This window comes from Coffea arabica, chromosome 1e (assembly GCF_036785885.1).
Source record: "Coffea arabica cultivar ET-39 chromosome 1e, Coffea Arabica ET-39 HiFi, whole genome shotgun sequence".
In the NCBI taxonomy this organism is placed as follows: domain Eukaryota; kingdom Viridiplantae; phylum Streptophyta; class Magnoliopsida; order Gentianales; family Rubiaceae; genus Coffea; species Coffea arabica.
In genome coordinates, this window is record NC_092311.1 from 2,264,286 (window position 1) to 2,286,792 (window position 22,507).

Consider the following 22,507-nt stretch of genomic DNA (forward strand, 5'->3'; position numbering starts at 1 on the left):
AATATATTTGATTTAATATGTAACAATTCAATAATTTAATGGATTCAGATTTCAAATTTCAGATTCCAGTTTTATCAAACGCACCCTTAATTTAGTTGAAATGGTGTAGATAACTTTATGTGCTGATTGATTGAATGATATTGTATATTTTCTGTTTCAATAATTAATCTTCTATAAACTTTGGGGCAGTGCAGGCATTTCCTCATTCTTAAAGGATTGTACAAATAAATATTTTTATTTCTTCCCATATAATTTTTTTTTTCAAAATTACCTCATAATACTCGACCGTTAGCATCATTTGTTATAGTAGGCGCCAAAACACCAACGGTTTTTCAAACGGATGGAGGCACCTATACTACTTAACCTCGAAAAAGTCCCATTTTTGCCTAAACAAGTCCCAGCCCACGATTCAATACACTGGAATTCAGTGATAAAACATCAAGCAAAGCTGAAAAATGACAGAGCAATACTTACTACATACGCCCATATGGAAGCTTTGGGCATCTTGCCTAATAGTACAACATTGCCTCTGATTTTCAAGGCTTGTGCGAATTTGCAAACCCTTGAGAGAGGCAAGAAGATACAAAACGATATGATGGGTTCCCCTTTGATCAATGACATCCGGGTTGGGACTAGTCTTGTTGATTTTTATAGCAAATGTGGGTGTCTAGAAGATGCTTATTACGTATTCGATGAAATGCCAAAAAGGGATGTCATAGCCTGGAATGCAATGATTTTGGGGTGCGTGCAGTGCATGGAGTATGAGGCAGCGTTATTTCTGTTCATGGAGATGCAAGAGGAGAATTTGAGGCCTAATTCTAGGACGGTTGTTTCATTGCTTAAGGCATGTGGTGAGCTTTCAGAGCTGGGCCTTGGGAAAGGGATCCACGGGTATTGTTTGAGGAATGGACTTATGGAAATGAGCAGTCATGTGGGTAGTGCTTTAATTAGTTTCTATTCAAGATTTGACATGACAACTGCTAATCATGTTTTCAGGTCGTTGGGTTCAAGGAGCACTGTTAGTTGGAATTCGATGCTTTGTGGGTATTTTGATGCCGGTCATTACTTGAAAACTGTAGATCTTTTCCTCTGGATGCTCAAGGGGGGAAAAGAATATGATCATGTTACTGTTCTAGTTATTATTCAGGCCTGTGCGGAACTGGGACTTATTGAGTTGGGAATGCAAGTCCATCAACTTGTAAAAAAACATGGCTTCAGTAAAGATCTGCACACACTAAATGCATTGATGAGGTTCTACAGCAGCATGGGGTACTTGAAATGTTCATTTAATCTATTTATCTCTGTTCCTAACAAAGATGTTGTGCTGTGGAATTCTATGATTTCAGCATGCATTGATAACAGCTTGAATGATGAAGCAATTAAAATGTTCACTAAGATGCAAATAGAAGGCATTAGACCAAATGACAGTTCTATTATTAGCATGATAAACTTATTTGCAGGTTTGGAAAAAGGATTGACAAATGGAAAAAGCTTGCATGCTTATGCAATTAAGTATGGAATGGAGGCCTTTACACTCTGTCGAATTGCTTTGTTGAATATGTATGGAGTTTTAAATTGTGTTGAAGATGCCTTGAACATTTTCTCCGAGACAAATGATTCAGATGTAGTTTCTTGGAACACTTTAATTGCTGCATTGGTTCATAATGGATTAAGAAGCCAAGTATTCTTATTCTTTAGGCAGATGCAGGAATCAGATGTCAAACCAAATGGTCACACTATAATTTCCATTCTTGCTGCTTGTGATGATGATACCTTTCTGAACACTGGAAGATCTTTCCATGGTTATGTAGTAAAAAATGGTCTGGAAGTAGATGCAGCACTGAATGCTGCACTGACTGAAATGTACATGAATTGTGGTGATGAGGCAAATGCTAAGTATCTGTTTGAGGGCTTCAGAAACAAAGATTTGATCTCTTGGAATGCCATGATTTCCAATTACGTGAACAACAACCGACCTCAAAAAGCTTTGTTGCTTTTCCATCGCATGATTTCGGAAGTTGAACCCAATTTCTCAACAATAGTAAGTGCTCTTTCTGCATGTGCATATCTAGCAGAACTTTCTCAAGGCCTTTGTTTACATGCCTACATAACACGAAGGGAATCATTAATGGGTTTTCATTTGCCTGTGGCAAATGCTTTAATAACTATGTACGCAAGATGCGGCTGCATGAGATATGCTGAATATGTATTTAGTTCCTTACGAAAAAGAAATTCAGTTTCTTGGAATGCAATAATAGCTGGCTATGGCATGCATGGCCGAGGACATGATGCTGTTCTTGCCTTCTCACAAATGTTAGAAGAAGGGTTCCTGCCCACAGATGTGACATTTGTTTCTGCTTTGTCAGCTTGCAGCCATTCTGGTTTGATAGAAAAAGGATTGCAGCTTTACCACTTGATGGTTCAGCACTTTTATATTACCCCAAAACTTGTCCACTATGCTTGCGCAGTGGATCTATTGTCACGAGGTGGGCGTTTAGATGAAGCCATGCAATTAATTAAGTCTATGCCAATTGCTCCTGATGCATCAGTGTGGCGAGCTCTGCTTGGTGCTTGTAGAGTTTATTCTGAAACCAGTTATGCCAAAATCATTTTTGAAAAGCTTGTTGAATTGGAACCAACAAATGCAGGTAATTATATTTTACTTTCAAATGTCTATGCTGCTGCAGGCCATTGGTCAGAGGTCAGAAAATTGCGAATACTACTTGAGAAAAAGGGTTTGGTAAAACCTCCTGGAAAAAGTTGGATCGTGGTTAAAAATAAACTTCACCAGTTCACTGCTGGAGACAAGTCACATCCCGAAAGTGACAAAATCTATCAAAAGTTGTCTTATTTGGTGTCATCAATTAAAAGAAGGGGTTATGTTCCAGATGTTTGTTGGGTTCTCCATGATGAAGAACCTGAAGAAAAACTCAGAAGGCTACTAAGCCACAGTGAGAAGCTTGCTATTGCTTTCGGATTGATGAATGCAGGCGCTAAGTCACCAGTTTTGATCACAAAGAACCTGAGGGTTTGTGGTGATTGCCATGAATTTAGTAAGCATGTATCCAGATTGGTTGGCAAAGAAATAATTCTGAGAGATGGAAGTCGTTTCCATCATTTTAGCAATGGTATCTGTTCATGCAAAGATTATTGGTGAGGAGTGGTGTGATTGCTTGTTCAGATCAGGTTTCCATTTTAAGTCTATTCTTTTGGGGTAATAACTCTGGATCAAGAGGAAGGTCAAAGTTCAACTTATGAAGTTTGGAATCTTACTCTTTGTGTCTCCAATTACCATAATCCAGCTATAGACTGGATGCAACATTTTCAACTAAGTGCCACAATCCAACAAATTGATTCTGTAAGATTATAGCGTTAAGTTACAATCATTAACTTCTCAAATTACATGTGAATCCTTTGGATATCTGTTAATAGTTGTACAAAGAACTAGGTTGCTCTGGACATTCATGATTGATTGAAGTTTTCTGTTTCAATTATGCCTATACTTTGTTGTTTTTCCAGCCATTTAACTTCCATAATATTTTAATTCCTCCTTGTGCACATGTCCTCATGCTCTGCGTGGTTGTGTGGAAAATGCTTGATAAATGGGCATTTAATGCACGTAATATGGGGCATTTCTTTTTCAGTTTTCCAAACTTTTCAATGTCGTGAGATGCAGACGGAAAATTCATGTAAACTTTGAGTGTTTTTTCTTGATATAAGTTCTTCAAATTTTCAGTAAAGCAGTAGATAAAATTGCTAAAATATTTGAACAGTCCTTAAAATTCACAATTGACTTCTGACGATTTTGGTAGAGCTCTATATTTTTGGTAGCTGTAAAATTGTCTCTACTATACCATAGGCCACACTTTTTGTGATCACATTAAACAAAATTAACTTATTAAAAAGCTATCCCAGAGAGTATTGCTAAGAATATGTTTATGAAGTAATTTTTTCCTTTGTAAAATAGCATATCTATGCCCAAGTGTAAATTTCCATCTAAAGCAAGATGGAGAACACGCTGGTTCTTTTGCCTTTTGACCAGAGGCTAATCCACAATCAGCCTCCAAGTTAATTTTTTCTTTGTGCTTATGAGCTCAATTAACCACTACTGAGATCTCCATCTTTCCAACAATGTTAAAAAGAGCATGCTTGTAATTTTTGCTTTACTTTTAAAATTTCTGTTCAAAAGATATGCAAAAAGGTATATGCAGCCTTTATTCTAGACAATACATAGAGAACGTCTGATAATAATGATGAGTATTCCTGGTTCTTGATTTGACTTCAATTGCATGAGCGTTGCCTTTTCTTCTTGAAGCTGGAAACTTAATTTGTCAGGTGCACAGGCGTTGACAAAGTCATAAATAGTACTAGAGGCAGAAGAATTAAGTGCAAATTATTCATTGAGGTGACCGGTTTGTCAGCTTTTCTAAAATTTTATAGCTCAGGTGATTGGTATTTTATTGTTTGTCTTCTGTTTTTGCATGTGCACCAGATGTAAGGTCCAAATTTGTCTGAATAAAATCTTCCCTTCTGGTGGAATATTTTTTGTAACTTCTAGTTAGCAGTAATAATAGGTGCAGTGTACTTTACAAGTTTGTATGCGGACACTTAATCTTCTTTACATGTTTAACTTATAACCATTTATTTCAGATTTTTCTTTACAAAAAACATGTGTTTGAAATTGTGATTAGGATTGTATGTCCTATGTGATTGCTAATGCTCTTCCAAGTGAATGGTATGCTTTTCAGTTGAACTGGATCATTTGCATCTAGAAAGAAAGTATGACATCAATTTGACTAAGATAGCAATATCTGCTAGTATTAGATAATATGATAGTTTTGGTTCAGTTTATGTCATCTTACCATTTTGTAGAATCCTTCAATGAATATAGAATAGAGAAGGAAAGTAACTCCCCAGTTGTGCCCATTTTGAGTCCCAAAAACTAGCATGCTTCTCAGTTTTTCCGTTTATTCCTTTTTATGGCATTTTTGTTTTGGCAACAAAATAACCAGCTAGTGAAAAATATTGCCCTGCCTGGATACCACCTTCATCATTTAGAAAAAGAACACAATATTTGTTTTATTAGCAAAAATTTGTAGCTACTTAATAAGGAGCGAACTGCCTATGTATCAGCATACGTGAACATTTTATGATTTGAGTTTTTATCAGTGCGTTTGTCTCTGGTCCTGAGAACTATGCCTCAATGCCAAATAGGTGGTATTGATAGTTTGGGTGTTCCACCCAACTCTCTGCTTCTACACATTCTGTTGTTTTTCCCTACCAAAAGTGCTGCAGCCAGCCATGTCAATCCCGTCCAGCAGATGGGGATTTCTTTTCACTTCACTTTCCGATATATATCTCGTGTTATATAATTACTATAAAGGCACCAAACATGACATACGTGAACTGCCTATGTATCAGCATACGTGAACATTTTATGATTTGAGTTTTTATCAGTGCGTTTGTCTCTGGTCCTGAGAACTATGCCTCAATGCCAAATAGGTGGTATTGATAGTTTGGGTGTTCCACCCAACTCTCTGCTTCTACACATTCTGTTGTTTTTCCCTACCAAAAGTGCTGCAGCCAGCCATGTCAATCCCGTCCAGCAGATGGGGATTTCTTTTCACTTCACTTTCCGATATATATCTCGTGTTATATAATTACTATAAAGGCACCAAACATGACTGTGATTGGATGGTTCTATAATCCTTTAGATTTTGGGATCGAGTTATTCAACCATGAAAAGGGGCTTCTTTTAGAAAATTTTGTCTGTACCTGGCAAAATTTAGATGAAATTCATAGATTCCAAATTGACCGGTTAATTGGTTCTGTGCTTCAAATTAATGTCAAAGAACTTGAGATTTTTGTGGGTGACTATAATAGTGAAAACTACTGTAGTTTCCCAGTATTTAATATCTACTCCTAGGATGTTTCCGTGCCAAGCACTAGTTAGTTTGAAAACAAATAGGAATTTGGATTTGATTATTCCTGAATTGGTTTCTTTACCAAGTGTTAAGGTTATGCACTTGGAGGGCTTTGGATTTGTTGATTAAGGCAGTGTTAATAGGCTTATTCAGGGGTGTCATTGGCTTGAAGAATTGTTTCTGTTGGGCTCTTCACCACAACCAAAATCTTTATTTCTTGACTCCTCCTCTGCAAACTTTTTCCTCTGTGCCTTTCTGGTGTCCTTAGTATAGTAGAGATGTTTGCTGTTACTGCAAAGTCATCCAATCCTGAACATTCATCCTATTATGTGAGTGGAAAGCATGAAGTTGGTATAGATGCTGCAAATCTTAAAAATTTTGACTAGAATAGTGAATCGTGTAGATTTTACTTGAAAACTCAAGTCTTTCTATGCAAAAGTATTGCAGGTTGGATCTCCCAGTTGTCTTGGGAGGAAAATTGATTAACTTCATCAGCATGCTCTTAAATTTGTTGGGGCGCATGCAGGTCGTGAAACCTCTCTTTTTGTCTGAAAACATTCTCAAAGGTGTAGCATGGTTTCCTTATATCTTGTTCATGTAATTTGGTTTTGATTCTAAGCTTTAGAGAATTTTCCTCTCATGAGTCAGACATTGTTAGAAGCTTTATACTTGATCTTACTTCTTGTTCGCATGGAAGCTCTCTACTTTTTGCAGCGGTTGGCCATTGTCGAAAATTTGACCACTTCAGAGCTTGAAGCTTCTGATTATGATAGTCCAGATACTCTCTGTACCTGTACGTGGAAAATTTTGCTGAGCTTACTTGAAAGTGCCACCTACCCTGAAGTGCTTTTCTTCATAAAAAAGAGTTATTGTGATGCGTGAGCCTTACTTTTTGATTTTGCTTGCTCTATGGTTTAAAGAAGATGTCTAGATCTAGAAACATTTTCCAGTGGGTGCACAAAATTAACAAGAATATTTATTTAATCCTTCTAAAGGTATACATGTCACGCTGACTCCCCGGGCTTGTGGGCCCAAGATGTGATCAGAGTTTCAATAGTCAAGTTCAACTATTTGGGTTCTATCCTCACTAGTCCAGAATGAATATTCTTAGTTAGATTTAACTGTTGATACTTTGCTTAAGTATTGGTGTACAACACTTTACTTTTTCGATTAATAATGGGATATTATATTCACCCCTTCATTTTAGAGTTTGTCTTCTCACAAAATCTAACCCAATATTATAATCTGAATTGTCCACTTAATTGTGTTGGATTCTAGAGATGGCTCGTACGGATTCTAGAGGTGGCTCGTACAGACTCTAGTGATTTTTTTTTGGTTATACTTTCCATTGAAGCTGGATCTTCCTTCTAGTTATGAAATATACCCCTGGCCCTGGATAGTTTGAGAAACAAAATTTTTTCAATAAGAGTAAGCCTACCATCCTCGTTGGAGGTTTTCCATAGACATTCATACCTTTTGATGATTAAGATTTACCAATTTGATAAGTACTAGTTTTTACTTCAATTTCTTTTTAGTTACTAATGCTGATTTGGCAGCAATCAACCTTCTCTTAAAGCCTGCATTTCCATTCTCAATAATACCAGCACTTATTTAACCCCAATAGCCACACACACATCTAGCACATTTCTTTTGGTTCCATTGAAGCGTTTCCCAGAAACACACAAGAACTAGTGAAAGAAAAAGAAAACAAATCCGTCCCACATCGAAGAAATTCCATCTTTTCGTCACTTAATAACCAGATGCCTAGGACCCACCTGCCGCCGAGCTTGGTCGCGCGAGCTTGTGACCCAAGTGGGGGTAATAAAGTGTTGGAACGTTGGATTGGCCCAGATGGTAGGCCTTGTGGAGCTACTCACCGGCCTGCCCATTCCAAGCGGAGAGCTGAGCCATGTGGTTTGAGCGGAGGCCTGGACCACTTGGCTCCTAAAGTGGAGGATATTGCGTGAGGCTGGCTTGACAGAGCAACGAAAACTTCCCGCTCCTCGCAGTGGAAGGATAACAGGCTAGAGCTGCACAAGTCCACTATTACCAAATGGGTCATCCTAATTGGACCAACACTTTTTGAAATTTTTTTTAAAAAAATTTCTAAAGGAAAAGTTGTGCAGTACAAACTTTTTTTGCAATAAAGACAAAGAAATGGTGAATCTGCAAAGATAATAAAGCGTTGCGTTTTCCCAATACTTGCAATCAAAATAAAATCTCCAAAAAAATAAATAAAGGAAACGGCAAGCACCAAGTTTTTCCAATTTTCAAATACTATTTCACCAAAATTCTCTTCACATTTGGTTTTTGAGTGATTAAAAGTCTAATACCTACACACATTTTCAAGTTTACTCATTCTTTATCAGCCGAATATATGCTTGGAGTTTTATATCATTGTTTACTAAAAATAACTCTGATTGCATTTTAGAGAAAACATCAACCCTCTAAAAAATCAATTTAATGGCTGCAAAAAAATGCACAACATGACCTACCAACCTACATTGTAGTTGTAGTGGTAGAGAGACATCCAAAAAAAAAAAAAGATTTGATTTAACGAAAGTTTTTACTTTTCAAATAAAATCGACCTCAATACATATAACGAAAAAAAGGAACCAAAAATAAAACATTGCATAAGATAATTTGGAAAAGAGATGGATTGAAAGAAGGGATGATTTAAGTGGCATGAGAAGGATATATAATTAAAAGATGAGACTGTCCACTTTTATTTAAGAAAAAAAAAAGATGGCTTTCAATGGGCCAAAAAATTGTTGCACGAGTGTCACAGCCCGAATGGTTCTCTCTCTTTTGGCTTACAACAGCACCTCTCCTGAGCTCAGCGGGACAGCAGGGAACCTTGTAACTTCACAAACGTAAAAATTTTCGTCCCAAGATCAGAATTATCTCCAAATCCGCTGTTCTTGCAAGGTAATCTCTCTTCCCTTTACCTTTATTCGTTCAAGTGTCAGTCACTTTGTTTAGGATAATTCCTTTACTTCTTTCTGAGGCTCGAGTTTATGTTGCTTTTCGCAAGGCAGGGTGGAATTCTTGATGATACAATTTACCCCTCAAGAAATTGAAATCTATGAAAAATATAGATTTTTTCTTCCTTTGATGGTCCAGCAGAAAACAAAACATTAGGTCACGGACTGTTCTGTAATTAATCTGGTAAGGAAAATGTTCTGAATTTAATTATATCTTTCACTTGGTGTTGGTATTTTGATGGAAAATTGAATCTTGATACTTAAGCTATAGATACAACACAAGTATATTAGGCTATTGTTGCTCTTTCAGAATGTAAGTTAGCCATTTATTTTGGGTATTTAACTGTAAAGTCTATGAATTGGTGGGAGGATTTGTTTTGAATATGAATGATAAAAATTAAAAAAAAGTGATGACTGAGATTGCACATTTGTTGGGACAAAGAAAAATTGAGGAATTGGAAATAGTTATCATCAGTCCGGCTTCTTGCTCAAGATAAGTTTGTCAATGCAATTCGTATTATTAAACATCTGCAATTTTATTTTTCTCTTACATGTCAGTGTCGCGAATCTTGGGTCAACCTAAACATGAAGAAAATAGCTGTGTCACAGATATAGGGCATGGATAGTGCAGTTTTGGCATTAGAACTTACTGCTCTTTAGGCCTTTTCTTTTGTATCTTGGTCTTATGGATAAGCTTTTTCCTCAAGAAATAGTGTGGAATTTCAGCTTGAGTTTACAGGATATCAGATAAGATTTCAGAAATTTAGCCCCAGTTTGTATATCTACTTGCTGATCTGCTAACACATAGAGTTGGCTGCTTTGCAAGGTTCTATGTCTTGTCTTCTTTTCCTGTTTCCGTCATTTTAGTTGTGTTCTTTTGGTTGAAACCTGTAACTGCAGAAATCTAGAAAATCTGGATGCTGACTGCAGAATGACGACTTTGTAACTAATTAGGGCAAGCAAAGCATGGGGGGATTATGAAAAGTAAGAAAATGGAAAATGTTTAGCATGCATGACAATCCTTCTGTGATGGTATTGTGAGACATGGATGCTGCTCACTACCTTCTTCTTAAACAGAGTGAAGTAATGTGCATCTAAACTGTTATAATTGTATTTGTTGTGACAATCATGGAAGAGCCTCCAATGTGATGAATGTTGCTTATTCCTAACAGGAATGCACAGTCTAATAGTTCCTTAAAGGGGCTCAAATTAGGGGTGTGAATCGAAATCGAAATCGATAATTCCGAACTTTGAAATCAGAATTTTTTGAAATTTTGGTATCAGAAATTTCGACAGATTTCGATTTCGAATTCACCAATTCTGAATTCGAATTCGTTCCGAATTCAATTCGGAATTCTGTAAATTCCGATTTCACCGAATTCATGAATATAAAAATTATTATTATTATAATATAAATATTATATTACGTATATATAAAAAATATTTTATATATGTGTGAAAACGAAATTGAAATCGAAATAGTAATTCCGATTTCACCAAATTCATGAATATAAAAATTATTATTATAATATAAATGTTATATTATATATATATATGAACAACAGATTTGAAATCGAAATAGAAATTCTGAATTCCGATTTCGATTTTGAATTGTGAATTCGAAATCGGAATTTCCGATTTGAAAAATATCATTACCGAATTCGACCCGAATTGTACCAATACGAAATCGGATATTCTGATTTCCATTCCGAATTACTGAATTCGAAATTCTGAATTCAATTCGAATTCGGTCGGTAAATCAAAATTTTTTGATTTTGCACACCCCAGCTCAAATGTTTAATCATGATAGTAACGGGCATTGAAAGATTGGTTCTATGAGATCATAGCATTAGGTGGTTTTCATTTGAATATCTCCTCTAGAGAAGTTGAAGGGTATTTGAGGTGGATATGTTGCAGAATAAGCATTTCTTGATTTTTTGTACTAGCTATAAGATTTTGTGTTCAAGTCTTATTATCTTCTATCAATTATGGCCGATAGTTCATTATGGGGTTGCTAGTGCTTGTCTATCACTTCTATTTTCATTATAGGAATAGAAAGCATGGGGCCTCAAGGATTGGAAAGCAATTAATTTTGTTGAAAACTGTGAATGATACTCAAGTAATAAAGGCTTTTAGAAGGTTAACCTAATATGAATGTGACATTATTGATACTAGAAGTTGGGTCTCTAGAGCTTGTATTGCTCCACATAGTGAATCTATCTTGTGAAAGATCAACTAGATAATTGGGTTTTTGGAATTCCTTAAGAAGAAGGTGGCTTGCATTATGTGCATTTTCCAATTTCATTGCATTTTAACCTTGAGGACATTAGTGCGCAATTAAGGATAACAAAGTGGATAATCGGTTGTTGTTAACAAAATACTAGTGAAAAAGTTTCAGATTGGTTGTTGTTAATTAAAATAAAATAATTTAAACCTAATCAAATAAATAAGACAATATGTACACATGATAAAAATGTAAGATGTCGACTTGACATAACATAAGAATATCGAACTCAGCAAATCTATTATATAGGGAACTAAATAGCATTTTATTATATATAGTAGTGCACGGGTCCTGTTTATCTTCAAGATTTTGTTTTTAGATGAACATGGATACAAAAGAACTAAATAACAAATTTTATTAAATATTTTAAAATACTAAATATTGGACAAACATTGAAACTAAATGATAAGAAATAGTTACTTCTACAAAATACATTGATTAGTTCTCAACAAATCTAACCTCGATTGTTTTGTAATTTATACAAATAGTTACTTCCAAATGGTAACTCTTTGATTAGGCATAATAAATAAAAATGGCGGAAACTAATAAAATGATTGAAAGTTGTTACAAATAAAGAAGTGAAAAAGGAAATGGATTAATTATGGATTTTCTAAGGGGTGTCCGCCCTTAGGGTATTGGTTAGCGCACTTAACATTTATCTAACCTACCATATATGTATACATATATTAATAATTATTATCCTCTCTTGCATTTATATACTTTTTCAATTTAATTTCTCCTATCATCCTTTGTATTTATTTACTTTTTTCAATTAATCTTATATTTAAAAAAAAAAATAACACCTAAAATTTATTTTAACGAGTGCTCTATGAACACCTATTAGACAGACCGATTAATTATAACCAAAAAAAAAAATCAAAAGCATTAAAAAAACTAATATTAAATATGTCCACATGACGAATAGATATATAATGCATTTGGCAAAGGTTAGAGTAGCCAAATCTACAACCTTTCAAAATCCAAATTAAACATCATTATATATATATATATATATACATGTCTGTGTGTATGTGCATGTATATATGTACATATGTATATATGTATATGTATATACGTATGCATGTATCATATGATATAATATGTGATATATGATAATACAAGCAATTTGGTTTGACTTTCAAATCATACATTTCTTTAGTATTTTTTTATGGTTGTGGGATTCGTCTACACCTGTGTTTTAAAACTCGGACCGGACCAGCCAGTTCGATCGGCCAAGTGTCCGGTCCGAGTTATGCTAAAAAATCAGGTAAGTAAAAACCCGGTCAAATCAGGTTTGATCGGGTTTTCCGGTTCAATCAGCATTTAAAAAAAAACTCAAATTTTTTCAATATTATGTTTTGACCCTTAGATTGTTAAAAATTATTAATATACCTAATATTTTATACTTTATCAATGTTTTCTTAAAGTTTGGTTTTATTTTTCAATTAAGTCCATAATTTTAATTCTAAACTTGTTAATGATCATTAAATAATATAAATTGCTACTTGATTATTCTAGTTTCTTTGTTAAATATATTTGAAACATCAAATATATATGAATATACCTTTATTAATATTAACATGTTATTAGGTATTTTACATATAATATTTTAATTTTTAAATAATTTTTATTTATAACATCATCCGGTTCAACTCCTATTGAATCCGGTTGAACCCATTGGCCTCTGACCAAGTCGATACCCGGTCCGATTTTGAAAACATAGGTCTACACAGAAAGTATGGGGAATAATGTGCAATTAACCTTTCGTATGTTGAATTATCAAAAAAAAAAAAAAAACCTTTCGTATGTTGAAGAAGTCAAAGGCCTTTCTAGGTATTAACTCTATACGGAAAAGAAGTGAAGTGAAGAAGGGAATATTCCATTACTCCTTTCTAGCGTTCTTAACTAATTTGAGTGGAGGACGAAGATCATCAGAAATTCGTCATCAACTTGAGAAGTCTGATGAAATGGGGCTGATAATCCGGTGGTCTTGTCTTCTCAATTAGCTGACCCCAGATGCAATGGCCAGTTTGCCACCAGTCTACAAACTCTTGCAGGTTCTTCTGTGTTTTTTTTGTAATTCATACCTTTTTCTTTTAAACTTGCTAATTTAGCTTTATGCATCGATACTTTGATGTTTAATGCCCTGGATCCCTGAGCTATTTTGAAATTTGGATAGAAAAGAATCCCAGTTGGTTAGTTTGAGGAAACAATCAGTCAAACAATGACTTGTGGAGACAAAAATCTAGTAAAAGAAGAATTGGAAAAATTGAAACGCCAAATCAAGAAAATGATGATGGTATTGATTGGTTGAGTGCCCTTCCAGATGATTCTCCATCACATTATGTCCTTTCTGTACACGAAGGATGCTGCAGCCACTTGTATTTTGAGGTTCCTATCCTTTGTCTCCATATTAATGGACTACCAGAGCCTCATAGGGCTGAGGATGATAGTGCCAAGTGAATTATGCAAGCAAAAAACAATTGAATCAGAGGTCCAACAGGGTGCCACCAATCATACCACAAGTCATCTGCACATCTCCTACTACGATTTGAATGCATTTCCTGGCAATGGACCTCAACTTTTAGCATCTTCCAGGAGGAAGAGGAACAATTGGTAGTTGGAGCTGGTGTAAAATTATGAACTTGGTAAATTCTTAATTTTACCTACAATAAACAATGTTTCCATAATTTATGAACAGCCACCCATAACACATCTACAACTTCTCTGAAACTTCCACCCTATTTTTTGCAGAATGGTAATTCTTTGAAGAAGGTGTCTCTTTCTGGACAATGGCAATGTTTGAAGTCCTTGTCAGAGGATTGGAATAGGATATTGTCGTTCAAGAAAGCCTCAAAGCTTTGATAGGTTTACCAGATTGTGCTCAACAAAAGAATTTGGAGGAGAAGTTGATGAATTCCATATGCAGTTATGAAAATCTCCTAGTAAATTATATCCATCTCTCTTACATGTCCTACGCCTTTTCATCCTCCTGATAACCAAGAGGAAGAACAAAAAAAAAAAAAAAGAGTCTCCAACAAATAGTTTTGGATTTTGTGTCTGTCTTTTAAAGATTTTGTGTAAGGGGAGGTTTCCTGGTTGTTGTTTCTAACGATTGTGTCTTGAGATCATTTACATATGACCAGTTATTTCAGATTTTTATTGTTAAAAATTGAAAGGTGTTTGAACTTGTGACAAGGATCAAGTGTCATCTGATGTGATTGCTTATGCTTTTTCAGGTGGCTTGGTACATCACTTGGTAGCAGAACTGGAATTTCTAGTAACATATACAATTTTCAGCTGAACTGGATCATTTGCACCTGGAAAATAAAGCATAACATGGTTATATCTGCTAGTGTTATTCGAGATGACAGGTTTTAGCTTATTTCTTTTTTCAATGAAAAACATGTTCCTGGATAAGATCTTCATCATTTGGAAACTACTTGACAAGTATAGTGGAAGTGAGTACCCTCACAATTTATTGGCACTGTTAAATTGGCACTGTTGGATTGGATGATGGATACTGCAGCAAGGTCACAAGGCTCAATGCAAGATGTATTGTTTGTAATAGCTATCAATAGCCAGAATTTTTGTGAGAAAAGGACTCATTTCTTTCTTTAACAAACAAAAGAAACAGATTAGTAAAAAAATTTCAACCGATGAGTTTACAAGGGCTCATCAATGATATACAATTTCTTAGGTTCTTCTCCATGGAGTTAAGAACTTTAGTTGATCCTATAATTTCTATTATTACATCAAATCAAAGCGCAAAAAATCATTAATCCTCAAAAAGTTTCAGAGCTAAGAACTTTAGTTGATGCTAATCAATCCAACTATTACTTGAAAAGGAATGAGTTCAGTTGACTAAAGTTGTTTACTATTTGTTTTTCTACACACATTCATTAATGAGGACGGAGAAAGATGGAAAAAAATTAAGTAGATTGAGGATGAATAGTTTGTCTTTTTTGTTCTTTGTCCCCCCTTCTTAAAAAAAATTGCCAATTTTGGTTTAACTATTTCAAGCTTGGATTAAATATTTATCAAGGCTGAACTAAAACAAACATTTTTCAGACAAACTCAAATTGTTTGAATTTTTTACATATAAATTTTAAAAACAATGATAATTGAGCCAAAGTTCAAACAGAATAGAGTTAATTCTATTTTGCGCCTTTCAACTATAACCAAATTCTCTCTTTAGTACTTAAATTTTAAAATGAGATATTTTAGTTTTTAAACTATAAAATTGGTCTAATTTAGGCATACAATTTGTCCTGCAATATAAGATGAGATATTTTAGTCCCGTTTTAGCTTCAAACAGGATAAATTTTATATTTCAATTTTAGGGTTTAAAGAGTTCCATCTCAGTATAGTTGAAAAATGCACAACACAATTAACCAAAAACAAGTCACGCTATTCATGCCTTGTTTAATTAGTTTCCAAACCAAGTTCAAATGAAATTCGACCAAATCAAATTAAATCCGACTTCGAATATCAAGTAGATTGGCTCGACTTTCAACTATAAAAAACTATGATAAATGGTGCAAATTTAGGGTGGGGGGGAATGTGACTACACCCATAGAGTGCGGGGAATAAAGTGCAATAAACCTTTATATTTCTTCAAGTCGGAGGAGGGACAGAAATGGTTGCAAGCAGCAACTGTCCTTGGCAGTTCACGGCCAAAATTTGGTCAAAAAATTTGTAAGGTCCAGATTTCATCTTGTATTTCGTTTTTAATAATATGTGTGAAACCCATAAAATTTTGTTATGGAGTTATACATTCTTAAAAGTAGATTACACCGTGTGCAAAATGCACATATCCTTTAAGAACCGTTGCTAAGCAACCCTTCCTACCCCTGGCCCCTTCAAGTCTTCAACAAGTCAGGCGGCCTTTGAAGTTTTAACTCTACTAGTCTGTAGACGATTTCCGGAAGAGAAGTGAAGTGAGGAGGGAATATTCCATCACGCCTTTCCATGGTTCTCCAACTAATTTGGGGAGACCGAAGAAGATCTATCAAAAGATTCATCGTCAAGTTGAGAAGCCTGATGAAATGGGGTCTGTTTTTTCAATTAGCTAATCCCAAATGCATTACCCACCAGTCTACAGATACTTGCAGGTTCTCACTTTCTTTGGTAAAATTTTTTCCCGTGGTGTAGTTGTTAAATAATATGCAGGTTTGCTTCTCCCTACCTGGAAATCAAACTGACAAAGTCAACGTATCAAATTATAAGATACTAATACATTCTCGGTAATTAAGTTACTTGATCAAAAACAGCTTTTGTTATCTCAATTATAATTCCTTAGGAGGATAAGACAGCCATTCAAACGCCTGGTGTCGTGGTGTAGTTGGTTATCACGTCAGTCTAACACACTGAAGGTCTCCGGTTCGAGTCCGGGCGACGCCATGTGTAACAACACTTAGCTCAAACTACTTTTGTTTTAGAAAATTGAGTGTCTGTGTCGATAGGCTGGTGGAAAGATTTCAGATGGCGCTGGAATTCTTTATATCTGCTGCACTTCAGTGTGACGATTGTTTCCTATAGAAATATTCATTTGCAAAACTCTGGTAACCATGAAACTATCAAGGCAAGTGAATCTTCTTGTTCCCACTTCAGTTTTTTTGCCAAATCTCAAGGTGTTGCACTTGACAGGACCTGTGGGATTAGTAGATGAAAATTACTTTCCGAGACTTATTCGTGGTTGCCCATCTCTTGAAGAATTGTATTTACTTTTCCATAGTTTTGTCTGTTATAATTGAAGTGGTTGATTTATCTAGTCCTCCATTGAAAAAACTTAAGACTTGCTAGATTGGGAGGACGCTACAACTATGTAATTGAGCGTAACAGCCTAAACATATCTTGAAGTCAGCGGTTTTGGAAATCCTAATTTATGCTAAATGTCCCGAGACTGAAAAGATTTGGTGTATGAAATTGATGCTCAAAGAGTAGCGTTCATTCAAGAACTGAAGTCTCTTGTTAGAGCCACAATTTCATTGTCGCATCACGACGCAGAAGGAACTGAAAGTGGCTTGTTATTTCGTAGTCAGCAGGCTTTTGAGCTTATTAATTGGTTACAAAGTGTGAAGTCACTTGACTTATATCACCACTCCCTGCAGGTATGTATGCCTTCATTTTACTTCTTTCTATGTCTCTTCTTCTACACATTCTGTTGTTTTTCCCTACCAAAAGTGCTGCAGGCAGCCATGTCAATCCTGTCCAGCAGATGGAGATTTCTTTTCACTTCACTTTCCGATATATATCTCATGTTATATAATTAGTATAAAGGCACCAAACATGACTGTGATTGGATGGTTCTATACTCCTTTAGATTTTGGGATCGAGTTATTCAACCATGAAAAGGGGCTTCTTTTAGAAAATTTTGTCTGTACGCTGCAAAATTTAGATGAAATTCATAGATTCCAAATTGACCGGTTAATTGGTTCTGTGCTTCAAATTAATGTCAAAGAACTTGAGATTTTTGTGGGTGACTATAATAGTGAAAACTACTGTAGTTTCCCAGTATTTAATATCTACTCCTAGGATGTTTCCGTGCCGAGCACTAGTTAGTTTGAAAACAAATAGGAATTTGGACTTGATTATTGCTGAATTGGTTTCTTTACCAAGTGTCAAGGTTATGCACTTGGAGGGCTTTGGATTTGTTGATTAAGGCACTGTTAATAGGCTTATTCAGGGGTGCCATTTGCTTGAACAATTGTTTCTGTTGGGTGTTGGGGAAATCGGGTAATTTCCCACTCAAAAATACAACTAGTGATTAAACCGATTCAGTAATTCCCAGGAAAGACCGTCGAAACAATCTCCTTAGACAGAATTATCATTCCAAGTAAATTCCCAGGAAAGGCTGGAGGGGTCACAAGCGGTCCCACTTAAAACCCAGTCTCCTAGACAGAACTTACGTGCACGGTGTATTATCACAACTATACCCGTGTATACATAAATAATACGTACACACGAATAAGAAAAATACACCCAAATGAACCGTATAAAACACTACAAATATACCCGACAAATATAGACAAATATATTGAATACTATACTACAATAGAAAAGAAACTAATAAATAAATGCGGAACAAATAAAAGAGATAAGGAAAGAACGCACCCGAAAAATTGATAACGGAGTTCGGCCAATTTTGCCTACTCTCCGAGCACCACTCAAGCAGCCCTCTTTTATAAATTTTGGGAGAGAAGAAAGAATACAAAGAATTACAAAATCCTTATGGGTAATTCTTTGTTGTTCTTGGTACATCTAAATTGGAAAGACTTGAGAGCTATTTATAGCTCTCAAGCTAAGCTTCTTCCAATAACCCAACCGATGTGGGATTAAATTGTGCCAAAGAGAAGTCAACAATGTTGGCTTCCAAATTCAAGAATTGAGGCAGCCAACATTTGTTGAAATTCAACATTGGGCTCTTCACCGTACCCAAAATCTTTATTTCTTGACTCCTCCTCTGAAAACTTTTTCCTCTCTGCCTTTCTGGTGTCCTTAGTATAGTAGAGATGTTTGCTATTACTGCAAAGTCATCCAATCCTGAACATTCATCCTATTATGTGAGTGGAAAGCATGAAGTTGGTATAGATGCTGCAAATCTTAAAAATTTTGAGTAGAATAGTGAATCGTGTAGATTTTATTTGAAAAATCAAGTCTTTCTATGCAAAAGTATTGCAAGTTGGATCTCCCAGTTGTCTTGGGAGGAAAATTGATTAACTTCATCAGCATGCTCTTAAATTTGTTGGGGCGCATGCAGGTCGTGAAACCTCTCTTTTTGTCTGAAAACATTCTCAAAGGTGTAGCATGGTTTCCTTATATCTTGTTCATGTAATTTGGCTTTGATTCTAAGCTTTAGAGAATTTTCCTCTCATGACTCAGACATTGTTAGAAGCTTTATACTTGATCTTACTTCTTGTTCGCATGGAAGCTCTCTACTTTTTGCAGCGGTTGGCCATTGTCGAAAATTTGACCACTTTAGAGCTTGAAGCTTCTGATTATGGAGAGTATCTGTACGTGGAACATTTTGCTGAGCTTACTTGAAAGTGCCACCTACCCTGAAGTGCTTTTCTTCATAAAAATGAGTTATCGTGATTCGTGAGCCTTACTTTTTGATTTTGCTTGCTCTATGGTTTAAAGAAGATGTCTAGAACTAGAAACATTTTCCAGTGGGTGCACAAAATTAACAAGAATATTTATTTAATCCTTCTAAAGGTATACATGTCACGCTCACTCCCCGGGCTTGTGGGCCCAAGATGTGATCAGAGTTTCAATTGTCAAGTTCAACTATTTGGGTTTTATCCTCATTAGTCCAAAATGAATATCCATAATTAGATTTGACTGTTGATACTTTACTTAAGTATTGGTGTATAGCACTTTACTTTTCCGATATGGAGTGGGATATTATATTCACCCATCCAATTAAGAGTCTGCGTCCTCGCAAAATCCAACCCAATATCATAATCTGGATTGTCCACTCAATTGTGTTGGATTCTAGAGGTGGCTCGTATGGATTCTTGTTGACGTAGCACTTTAACTCCGCACGATATTTAATTCCTCCACTTTCTTGTGTATTCCAGCCCAATATCATTGATTTAGTCTCACCCTGTGCAGGGACTACATGAGATTTGCTTTAATATCATAATGTCATGCCTATGACCTACAGGCTCAAGACGCAATCAGAGTTTCAACGGTTAACTCCAACTGGGGATATCCATTTTAGGCTAGCGAGAATGGAGCCTAAATAGTTGGATTTGACTGTTGAGACTCTGGTCATTTATTGCGCCTGCGGATCCAGGGTGTGACATATAAATCTCAATAAATGTACTTAAATGGTAGGAATCAATTGTTGTGGAGCGTAGTCCGGTCAATTTGCGATTCAAGAGTTGCATTGGAATGTGAGTTTAGCTGCTACATTGCTTGATTTGCTTCTCTTCATTTATTTGTTCTTTGTCAAATTACAATAACTGCCAAGACGTATGCCCCCACTGATCAAGAGTATATTGTAAATTCATTACTGAATCTAAGCAAAATATCTACCATGATCATTGCTTGTAGGCGGTTGAAGGAAACTAATATACGGTGTTTGATCATTTATTGGAGTATCAATTGAAGTATAATAATGCAAGAAATTTTGCAAAGATAAGAGCGTATATTTATTAGGAAACCTGAGAAAGAAAGAAACATTTAGATTATCTTTGGTAGCTCAATTATATATATATATATATATATATATATATTCTTTCATCATTAAATATTTTCTTTATGTAATGCCTATCGTTCAAAACAAATTACACTAGGCATTTTGCGCATTGTCAAAAATGTTAATTCCAAAGCTTCCTTAGTGGAATATTTAACCCTCTATGAAGCACTTTTTATGGGCCTGTTGAACAAGTGCTCAATGGACACTCGTTAAAATATATTTCATGTGTCATATTTTTGAAAGTAATATTAATTAAGGAGTAAATAAATACAAGGAAGATTAGATAAAAATAAATAGAAAAAATATATAAATGCAATGGAAACTAATAATTGTTAGCATGTGCGCATACACCTGATAATTTACATGAATTTTAAATATGTTAATGGGCACTCCTTAAAAAAATAAAGGCTTTATTTATTCTTATAGTTAGAAAGGTCTGAGTTTTTATTCTTATCTTATTGCACGTTTAAACTTATAATCCAAGTAAACTCCATCAATAAATTTTCCCAGTAGATTGTTAGTCAAGTAAACGGACCCTTAAAATAAATGCCCCTGCAGATGCATGATACAAAAACCTACATGCATAAGTCCAAACCCCACATAGAACCCTTATTTCCTGAGTTGTATATCCTGACAAACCGGGAAGGGAAAATTGTTCAAAAAGTCTTTCACATTTTATAAAATAACTTTTTTCATCCATCAATTTTGAAAGTATAATTTTACGTCCCTTACAAATTCATTTTGCTTAAATTTGGTCATTACCTAAGTTTCCGACTATTTTTTTGTCGGAATCTACCACATGCCTTGCATATGGTCATTTTTTAAAGGCAAAATCATCAAATCAAATTTTACATAATTCGGTTCATAGTTCCTTATATTTCACAAAATGAATTGTTTCGTCCATCATATTTCATAAAATGAATTTTTTCATCCTTCAGATTTCATAAAATAAAATTTTTCATCCCTCATTGACTATGTGTACAAATAGTTTTTTTTTTAACCAATGTATATATCTATTTGATTTCACCTAAATAGTACGAATAATATGTAATATATCTCTATTTGATTTCACTTAAATAAATTAATTGTAGTTATACACATGCTATTCAATAGATATATACATGGGTTTAAAACTACCATTTATTTTAAACTCATGTATATATCTATTTGATTTCACCATGTGAATCTATTCAATATTTGTGGTCTTTTCTCTTTTGGTAATAATTCATTTATTGAGTTGTATAATAAGGCTATCTAATTAATCGGTCCTAGGTCATATTCTATAGTTATACTAATAAATTGCAGTTTAAATCTGAAGTTTTTACTCGCCCCCTTTAAGACTAATAGTTGAATTACTTGCCTTGTGATTATTTTAAAATTTGAAAGTGCCAATCACTTACTTCTTTTTGTCATACTTTTCCTTTGTTTATTTTTTCTGTCCAAATTTAATTCGATATAAACATTTGATAATGTTTAGGATTAAATGCCTTCTTTGTTTTCAATTTTCGAGTAAAAGGAAATGAACATAAGTGTAAAACTAATAATTTTTGTTAAACCCATATATATATATACACATTTGATTTCACCTAAATAATACATTCAGACAAAATTAAATAGAAATATATTGCACGTTATTCGTACAAAATTAAATAGAAATATATTATATGCTATTCGTACTGTTCAGATGAAATTAAATAGATATATACATGGGTTATAAAAAAAAAAGCTATTCATATACATGATCAATAAGCGATAAAAAATTCATTTTGTAAAATGTGACGGATGAAAAGATTCATTTTGTAAAATATGAGAGACGAAAAAATTCATTTTGTGAAATGTGAGAGACTCTGGATCAGATTATATAAAATTTAATTTGACAATTTTGCCCTTAAAAAATGATCGCGTGCAAGGCACGTGATGGATTCTGGTAAAAAACTAGTTGGAAATCTTCTAGATAGGGATTAAATTTGACTAATATGAATTTGTAAAGGATACAAAATTACACTTTTAAAAGTGAGGGACTAAAAAGTCATTTTGTAAACTATGAGGTATGTTTTGAACGATTTTTCCAAACTGAAAAACAGACTTAGTCTGCAAAATTGTGAAACCA

The 22,507-nt window shown here is 34.7% G+C and overlaps 1 protein-coding gene, 2 long non-coding RNA genes and 1 other non-coding gene across 8 annotated transcripts; 3 read left to right on the forward strand and 1 right to left on the reverse strand.

Moving 5' to 3' along the window:
• Positions 1 to 293: 293 nt before the first annotated feature.
• LOC113690830 (putative pentatricopeptide repeat-containing protein At3g13770, mitochondrial) lies at positions 294 to 4,592 on the forward strand. Its single transcript, XM_027208907.2, has one exon. The coding sequence runs from the start codon at positions 341 to 343 to the stop codon at positions 3,155 to 3,157; it is 2,817 nt and encodes a 938-aa protein (XP_027064708.2). The 5' UTR covers positions 294 to 340; the 3' UTR covers positions 3,158 to 4,592.
• A 3,982-nt stretch (positions 4,593 to 8,574) lies between these two features.
• On the forward strand, positions 8,575 to 14,925 carry LOC113700512 (uncharacterized). Of its 5 annotated transcripts, none has more exons than XR_011815220.1 (4): positions 8,575 to 8,852; positions 8,959 to 9,092; positions 9,467 to 13,840; positions 13,947 to 14,925. It is a non-coding gene; the product is annotated as an uncharacterized lncRNA (long non-coding RNA). The 5 variants fall into 5 exon arrangements; XR_011815219.1 differs by having other exon boundaries at positions 8,579 to 8,852; positions 8,963 to 13,840; positions 13,947 to 14,137; positions 14,432 to 14,925; XR_011815218.1 differs by having other exon boundaries at positions 8,579 to 8,852; positions 8,963 to 13,840; positions 13,947 to 14,120; positions 14,432 to 14,925.
• A 269-nt stretch (positions 14,926 to 15,194) lies between these two features.
• Positions 15,195 to 18,443, reverse strand: LOC140007783 (uncharacterized). Its single transcript, XR_011815214.1, has 2 exons — positions 16,287 to 18,443; positions 15,195 to 16,200 (listed from the first exon to the last, which is right to left on the reverse strand). It is a non-coding gene; the product is annotated as an uncharacterized lncRNA (long non-coding RNA).
• TRNAV-AAC (transfer RNA valine (anticodon AAC)) lies at positions 16,522 to 16,595 on the forward strand. Its single transcript has one exon. It is a non-coding gene; the product is annotated as a tRNA-Val (tRNA).
• Positions 18,444 to 22,507: the final 4,064 nt, after the last annotated feature.